Raw genomic sequence first — 8,911 nt, 5'->3', positions numbered from 1 at the left:
ATGAGAGTAAAACTGGATATGTGCAGTTTTTGGGACTCTAAACCAAATTTGACAACTTTTATTCAACATAATTTGCAAACTTATATGTTTCACTTCCATACTCTGCAGGTATGGGTGAGAGTAACTGTGCTTGGAACCGGAGGTCACTGTTGCACAGAGACACCATATTAGCAGCAGCAGCTATTTATAAAGGTAAGTTTCAAAGAAGAGAAAAACCAGCTGCTAAACTTACCTGTAACAAGGTTGAAACACACGACCCTGAAAGATCTGTGGTTCCCCTGAGCTTCTATACACACCACCTTTTATAATCTATTTTATATATATACTGAATATAAAAGATTTATATGTATATTATTACAGGAGTGTATTCCTGCCACCATGACAATAAAATATTTGTTCAGTTGACGAGAAACTTTTCTTGTTTTTTAACAAGATCCTTCTCACACTATAATGATATTTTTCATGTTATTACTGTAGATACCAGATTATTCACTTTTTACAAGAAACTTTTCTTGTAATGACAACACATGACTTTATCTTCTATCTATATCACAAAACTTCAGTATTTCATGGAATTAATTAATCTTATTTAAACAAAATTTTCTCGTTACAACATGTTAAGTTGTTGTTATAGCAAGAACCTTCCTTATAAGCAAATATTTTTTGTCATGGTGGCATCAATACGCTGCTGTATACAGAACTTAAACTTTCATATCTCGTGAGGCCCCTGGTCTTTGGTCGGGGGTCCAGGTCTTAACCCTGGTTAGTCTGTGCATAAAGGCACCATGGGTTAAGTTATTAGAGATGTGACATGAAGACCTGGAGGTAGGAGCAGCCTGGTGTTTTAGCTAATCTTGTCTGTCATGTGACTCTCATATTTGTCTCAGTTGTCTCCCTTAAACACAGTGTCTGACCCATGTTGTGCTGCCCAAGTGCATTATGGGAATGATTAAGACCTTGTGTACATGAAGAAACATTTTCAAAGAGGAAGAAGTGCAGGGTGACCAAATCAAAATGATGCAAATGCAGAATATTGAGGTATTTTCCTTTTTTTTTTTTGTGGAACAGGTCACAACGGTAAAAATATTTAATGAAACAGAATAAAAATGTAGGAACCATGATTTTAGGTGATATAAAGCACTGATGAGTGTTTTAATTGAAATACTGGTTACTGTACAGTTGGCGTAAAGTTTAACAATGTGCAACAATAGAAAACATTTGGATAATTTACTTCAGCAGAAAACAAACCTCTCAATAGATTGTAGGTCAATTAAGTAAAAAACAATAATCAGTGCAGAGAGAAAATATTGAAACGTGATGATACAAAGCTGCATATGTAGACTAATAAGTGTGTGGTAAAGAAAGCAGAAAAACATTTGTGATTGTTAATGAACTGTAACAGAAACACAAACACAGCTTCTCTGTAAACCAGCTTTTATTTTTTGTGTTTGGTGTTCAACAAGTCACTGCTTTCTCAGGCCATGTTTTTAAAGCTTTACATTAAAACTACAGACATAGTTTAGTTTACAGGTTTTTACAATCACATATTTATAGATTTCTTTAAATCATAATCAATCTATTCAATATTCAAACAAGCAATTTGGCCAAAGTGGACAGAAACTAAACAAACCTCAGACAAAATAAGAAAATCCTTTATACACATTATACACATATTCTATTAATCAACTGTAGAACTGCAACTAGGAGCTCATGTTGTCTGAATGTTTTGTCTGACCAACAGTCCAAAACCCAAAAATATTCCAGTTACCATCATACAGAGCAGAGAGTAGCATCAAAACCTCACATTTAAAAAGATGGAGCCTGAGAATGTTTGTCTGTGAAATATTCACACTTTGTTTTCTGTGGTTTCACTTCAAACTGAAAGTTTTGTTTTTTGGAAACTTTGTGTTTTTGACTAGAAATGAAACTAAAGTTCTGTGGATTTGATCAGATGTTTAAATAGAGATTTAATTTTAGATAGAAATCCTAGTTTGTGTTTTTTCTCATAATAAACAAGAATGTGTTTGTTTATTTACTCTCTTCAAAAACAAAGACACATTTATGACATAAAACAGGTGATTACTCTACTCAGTTTGATTGACAGGACAGATGATCAGAGGGGCGGAGTTTTTACCACCATCATTAGGACAGGGACTGAAGTATGGGTAGAGTTTGTCAGTGAAGGAGCAGCCAGTAAAGGAGTAGATAAGAGCTGCAGCATCTACGTCGTAAAAGGAGACCAGACCCTCCTCATAATCCACAAACACCCCCACCTTCTGAGGCCAAGACTTCAGAAAGAGACTGACTGAAGGACCAGCGAGAGCTTTGTATTCATATCCATTTCTCAACCATATAGTCCAGTAACCATCCTGAGGTCTCAGTGTGATTTCTCCTTTCCTGTTGATCGACTCTCTGGCCAGCCCTAATTCCCATTCAGTTTTCCCTTTAACTTGAACCTCAAAGTAAAATCTGCCTGATAAGAAACTCTGCTTTCCTAAAACATTGGCACAGTAAGAAAATCTCTTTGGGTTGTCTGGAAGATTCTTCTCCACATCACCATGATTTACTCGTTTCCCATCATCAGACAAGACGAGTTCGGGATATGCTGTATCAGGATCAAGAGTCACATCCACTGCATACTGCTGGATCCTCTTCAGCTCGGCCTCAAGCAGCTTCTTCATCTCTTTACTGAGCGTCTCCTCCAGCTGAGTCACAGCTCTCTTCACAGTCTTCCAATAAGATGGTGGACAGAGGCTGACCTCTGTCCAGTCCTTGGTGGGTGGAGCAGCTTTCAAGTTTTGGAGGAGGTGGAGGTGGTCTTCAGAGAGTGAGAGTTGCTTCACCTCAGAGCTTCTCTTCTTCAGCTCAGAGATTTCCTGTTCCAGCTCTTTGATGAAGTTTTCAGCCTGTTTCTCTGTCGTTCTTTGCTTCTCTTCAATCGTCTCAATGAGCTCATTCAGGCTTCTGTCAACAGACTTCATCAAAGCAGTGAAGACCTGAACACCTTCTGCTTTCTCTCTGTTTGCATCTTTCTTACTGAGGTCAACTGAGTGTTTGATCTCTTGAATCTTCAGTCGTCTCTTCTGGATCATTTGCTGAATTTCAGCCTCTGTCTTCCCCAGCTCTGCCTTCTTTCCTTCATATCCTTCTTTCAGAGGAACAAACTCATGTGTCTTGTGGTCTAAAGCAGAGCAGAGCACGCAGACACATGTCTGGTCGGTCTTACAGAACAGCTTCAGAGGTTTATCGTGCTTCATACACATCCTGTCTTCCAGGTTCTCCACAGGGTCCATCAGCTGATGTCTTTTCAGACGTGAAGCTGTCAGATGAGGCTCCAGGTGAGTCTCACAGTAGGAGGCCAGACACACCAGACAGGATTTCAGGGCCTTCAGTTTGGTTCCAGTACAGACGTCACAGGGAACTTCTCCTGGTTTGGCAGCTTGTTGCTCTGAGCTGCTGCTGCTGGCTTCCTGTTGAGCTTCCTGTCTGAACTGAGAAACAACCTCATAGATGAAAGTGTTGACGTGAAGCTCAGGTCTTGTGTAGAAAACCTTTTTACACATCGGACACAGGTACTGGTCATTACTGTTCCAGTGTTCATTGATGCAGTTTCTGCAGAAGTTGTGTCCACATGGTGTGGTGACTGGATCAGTGAACACATCCAGACAGATGCAGCACAGAAACTGATCTTCAGATAGCAGACAGCTGGCAGCAGACATATCTACACACTGAGTGAAAACAAAAGACACATTTTTTTTCATTATTTGTTAAAAAACAAATAAAGATAATTATTGTTGTATTAAGTATAACATGTGATATTAGGTAAAGTAATGAATTATATTTTCTGTTATTGATCGGGATGGGAACACATGAACGGAGTTGTGAGCAACCGTGATCATTTAAGTCGTGCTGGCAGCTCAAACAGTTATCCACAAGGCTGCATGGTGAGTTTCAAGTTGTTGTTTACTTTGATGACGTGTTTTATGTGAGCTGGTTTGCACAAACACAGTAAGAGACTGTCATCTGCAGCTCTTTATCTAAGAGCTCATTGTGGATGTTTCTGCTTGTACTATTCTTCCATACAATCTTTAAAATGAACCACTGACAACATAACACAGAATATGTCCATATCTTGTTGTGTAGACCAACTGTTATTGAAGAATAGCACTGCTAACAAAGCTCTGCTAACTTGGTGACAAACACCTTTTATTACATCCAGCTGCTTCACAATAAAAGCTGCTGCTTGTTGGTAGAAAGCTTTTGATGTGAAACAGCTACAGGAAATAGAATGCAGTGTGTCTGTAGGAAGTGATCAGTAAATAGTAATAAGACCAGGAAGGTTGGAGTGAAGCTGAACTCCAAACCACAGAGATTCAGTTACAAGTTACAAAAGTCCTGAGAACTGACACAGAGAGACTGTTTAAAAAACAATTAAAGTTGTTTCACTGAATCTGTGTAAAAACATCTTTAGTTATATTGTCACTAATTTCACAAGTGTCAGTATGAAATGAAAAGAGTGGAACTTCCTGTCTGCTGTGTTAAAGCTGGTTGTTGAAACATTAAATATGATCAGTTGTACTCACCAGTGTTTGGCAGAGACTCTGCTGTGTTGTTGAGAAAGACTTGATGAACTCAGTTTAATTTTTATTTGGACAGAAGTGGAGAGACTCGACTGCAGCTCTGCTGTCACTCTGACAAACTTATAGTTTTATTTCAGGAGAGTGACGTTGCAGCTGTCTTATCTTTCCAGTGTTGCTCCTCCTCTTACTGCAGCTCTGATTGGGAGTTGTTTTCCTCCATCTTACTTACAGGATAATTGTGAAATATCATGGAGCAAAGGTGAGACTGTAAATAACAGGCAGCCAGTTTTTATTGCTGAAGTTTTTATGTAACTATTAACATCTTTATCTGTGTTCCTTGAATCGAGTTCAACAAATGTCATCTGGTCAACGTTGATGTTAAATCAACAGTTATTTCAAAAACACATTTTTTAACTTCTACAAACAGTTTCCAGTTTACTTCACAAAAAGAGGTGAAAGACAGTCGACAACAGCCAAGGGATGATTTTATTTTATCTCATACAGTTACGATTTCTATATTTTGCTTCATGTTCTACCTTATTTGTTCCTTTGCTGTAAAGCCGATTAGTTGAGACTGTTTTGTGGTGAACCACCACAGTCCTGACAGGGATAAATGTAGAATCTATCATCTCTGTACTGAGTGATGCTTCACACTGCCAGCACTGTCCTTTGGGAGTTTGGGAGTTGTAGTGTGAACCCTGTTAGCCACAGAGCTAACGTCATGTCAGCAGCTCTGCTGTCAATCTGAGGTTTGGAACATTTAAAGAATTAAAAAGTGTTTGTTAGCAGGAGTTGGATGGTTTGAATCCTCAACCTGTTTTAGTAAATCTTGATGACTGTAATGATCTTCCCTGTTTAAGAAACTTTTATTGCAGTAACAGAAACCTTTTATTAGATAAGAATTTTTTTTTTTTTTCAGTTTGCGTAAAGAATGCTACTGCCACCTTGCTTGACGTTTTATTCAAACACCTAGAGAGCAGTAAAACTCATGCAAAGCTGTTTTTTGTTGATTTTTCATCAGCTTTTAACACCATTCGGCCCCACCTGTTGGTAAATAGACTATAGATATAGTCAGTCTCCTCCATGATGATAAACCAAGTCATGGCACTGCAGTAGCTGCCACACACACTCTCTGTCTTCTCCAGCCACCTCACCGGCACATCTTCACATCTTCACCACCTGCACTCATATATGGATTGTGTAAATTAGAGGAACACCTTCATGCTGGATTTTGGAGTAAATATAAATGAATGCAGTGTTTATTGTATTTTAGATATTGAGTGTGTGGTCTCATCAGTCGTGTCTGTGTCCATATACAGTAGATACTTAATAAATATCAAGTGATGAGCTTTGGTGTCCCCATGCCTCCACTCTCCCATACACTGAAAGTGTGCAGCAATGCGCTTCTTGGCATCTATATCCATGTCTGAACACTTTGTTTAATTTGGGTTTCGTTTGTTGCACCGACTGCATTACCAGCTGCTGCAGCCATCATCAGCCTCTCAAACTTACTGCTGCCGTTATCCACAGAAACAACATGTACGTCAATATTCATGAGGTCTTTTGCTTTGAACATTTCTGGGTAATTGTGGGAGTGTAGGAGGTGGGACATGAGGTTTGTCCTTGTGCGCACATTATCAAGTTGATTGTGATTTATAAAGGGAAAAATGCTTGCTTTCGTACATGTGCACAGTTTTATAAATCTCAGTAATTTTCACTTCCTCCCTCTTAGCCACAAGCTGCAGTCCTTTACACACAGACAAAGCTTCACAACAATGTGGAACAGTGTGGGATTATGTAGAAGGTGCGGAAAGTGTTGACTGATTGTGAAAGTAACCTATTTTGCAAAAATGAACATGTTATTTTACATATTTCCAAAATGTTGAACAGTTCATTCAACTACTGCAGACTAAACAGAGTGAAGTGCTTTCCATGTAATGTTTTGCTCAGTATAAAAGTGTCTGGTTGTTACATTATTGATCTTTCCCAGGTGCCATGGTGGCCCAAGAGTCTGCATTACAACTTTTCATTAGAGCTGCATTTGCTGATTTCACTGGGTAACACTGTTAAACCACAGAAGAAGAACTTTCCTGTTACTGTCAGGACTTGATTACACGTTTTGCAGGAGTTTGGTGTTATTGTTTGGTTAAACTATGTCTCTGTTTGATCGAAACTGTTTCAGAGATGTATGGTAACGAGGACGGCTCCATCCCTGCCACCTTTGAGATCCTCTACATGATTGGCTGGAAGCCTCATGACTCACAGGTGAGACAGATGTTCTGTTGCAGCAAACTGAGAGTTGTGTGTTCAACAAAGTCCTTATTTATTTTGTTTTTGTCTCCAACTTTGGTCCCAAGCAATAATTGTCTTAGTGCTTTTGCACTGCATTTCCCAGAGTTCACTTGTCTTTTTAACAGTATGGGTAGGATTAATGTGTTGTTCCTTGAATATTCTATTGAAGCCATTCAGTTTCTGTTGATATTTTTATAGTTATGCTAAATACCCAGATCTTATCTTTCTGTTTATTCCAAATAATTCAGAAACAGGAAAGAGCTATCAAGTCAGTGTTTATCCATCAGATTCAGGAGCAGAGGTGACATTTTTGTATTTTTATGTGTAACTGTTGTGAATTAATCCTTTAAGATGTGTTTTGTTTTCTTCATTAGGCCAAACCAGCAAAGCGAGGCTCAGCCAACGTGTCATTTGGGGATTTGTCAAAGATCAGCCAGCCAACCAACACAGACAAGTCATAGAACCTTCTGAGCCACTGAACAGCTGACATAATGAAGATTGTAAATACTATATTTTATTTAAACCCCACTGTTTTGTAGCCAGATTAAGTATAGATGTGTTGTAATAATTCTCTGGAAATAAAGTTGAGCAAAGAAGGCGGTGTGTGGGATTATTGCATTTCCTTTGACAGGAAGTTCAGTTTTAGATACGTAGAGCAACTGGTGTGCTGATATGAAAATAAGACTTGACTCATTTACCCACATGGCAGATAGATAGATAGATAGATAGATAGATAGATAGACAGATAAATAGGTAGATAGATTATATTCAGCTTGCAGACTGCAAAAAACAACAAAAACAATCTCACCTCTTGAGGAGTTGAATTTTTTTGCACTGCAGCCTCAATCAGAAGAGTATCACGGCTGGTCAGAGGTCAAACGTCTGAAGAATACAGTTGGACAGTGCTGCCAAGCCAGTGGACTCAGAAACAGACAAACCCATGTCTTGATAGTGATGGTTGTAATCATTTTTTATTGATTTTAAAGATAATTAATGATTATCAAAGATAATCATTAATTATCTTTGATAATCATTAATTATTGCTGATAGCCAAACTTGTAGCCAAGGCCCAACAAAATGGTGCCCAGTGTGAGGCAGAGTATTGTTGGCAATTATTAATAATTGTGCAATATTCATTTCAGCATAATTTTGGCCAGTAGAAATGTCATATTTCCACATGGTTTTCCATTGTTTGAGCTTTTGACTCCCGCTGTTTTAATGATGTCATCTCGTGTCTTCTTCTGTAATGGTTTAATGGCACCGACTGTTTATCTTAATAAATTAACTCCTAATATTGACCTTAGATGGAAACAAATATAAATTTGTTAATTAATTAATTTTTCTTTTGCAGATTTTCTGGAAATTTGGTCAAAATTTGCTCTGTAAATTTGGATGAAACCCTGGTTGATCTTGTATGGTAGCTTTACCCCAAACCATCTGTTTCAAAACCAACAAGTGCAAAACAAATGCTGCAATGGTCTCTAACCCTAACATACATGTCTCTGACGGTGGGAGAAACCGGAGCACCTGGCAGAAATCCACGCAAACACAGTAGGAACATGCAAACTCCACACAGGAAAGACCTGGGACGGCCGGGGTTTGAACCGAGCAGGACCTTCATGCTGTGAGGCAACAGTGCAAACCTCTGAGCCACCGTGCTGCCATTTTTGCAGTTCAGTTTCTTATTGCATTGAAATCACTTTCACTGTCAAACAAATTGAGCAAAGGAGCACAACTGCAGTATCTTACAGGTTTTGCCCTAAATTACCTGACAAGTGTTCTCACACTCATTTTTCAAGTTCATCTCGGAAGTGACGAAAATGGATTTTACCTGGTCTTCATATGGATTTGGTAGGCTGAAATGTTATTTAGGCACTGGCAGAAGATTATATAAATTAATAAATAAAATGCCCTCTAAGTTGCCCCACAAATTCTTTTTTTTTTTCATTTCAATTCAATTTTATTTATATAGCGCTAAATCATAACAAAAGTTATCTCAGGGCACTTTTCATATGGAGCAGGTCTAGACCGTACTCTTT

The 8,911-nt window shown here is 38.5% G+C and overlaps 2 protein-coding genes across 2 annotated transcripts in view; one reads left to right on the top strand and one right to left on the bottom strand.

Annotated features, from left to right (window-relative positions):
- The window catches only part of ndufaf5 (NADH:ubiquinone oxidoreductase complex assembly factor 5), a 19,537-nt gene extending 12,069 nt beyond the window's left edge, over window positions 1–7,468 (top strand). Inside the window, exons 9-11 of the mRNA XM_044342916.1 lie at window positions 109–192; window positions 6,763–6,845; window positions 7,247–7,468. Of these exons, the coding sequence (XP_044198851.1) occupies window positions 109–192; window positions 6,763–6,845; window positions 7,247–7,333 (254 nt within the window). The 3' untranslated portion in view covers window positions 7,334–7,468. The remainder of the gene's footprint in view (window positions 1–108; window positions 193–6,762; window positions 6,846–7,246) is intronic.
- Window positions 1,418–3,943, bottom strand: LOC122974371 (E3 ubiquitin-protein ligase TRIM21-like). Its single transcript, XM_044342359.1, has one exon. The coding sequence runs from the start codon at window positions 3,759–3,761 to the stop codon at window positions 2,085–2,087; it is 1,677 nt and encodes a 558-aa protein (XP_044198294.1). The 5' UTR covers window positions 3,762–3,943; the 3' UTR covers window positions 1,418–2,084.
- Window positions 7,469–8,911: the final 1,443 nt, after the last annotated feature.

This window comes from Thunnus albacares, chromosome 3, assembly GCF_914725855.1.
Source record: "Thunnus albacares chromosome 3, fThuAlb1.1, whole genome shotgun sequence".
Classification (NCBI taxonomy): Eukaryota; Metazoa; Chordata; class Actinopteri; order Scombriformes; family Scombridae; genus Thunnus; species Thunnus albacares.
The sequence above is the reverse complement of the archived record's forward strand: the minus strand, read 5'-3'. Positions and strand labels throughout refer to the sequence as shown.

Coding starts and splice junctions, on each gene's coding strand:
- LOC122974371 (XM_044342359.1), bottom strand. CDS start 3,761: ATGAAAAAAAATGTGTCTTTTGTTTTCACTCAGTGTGTAGATATGTCT.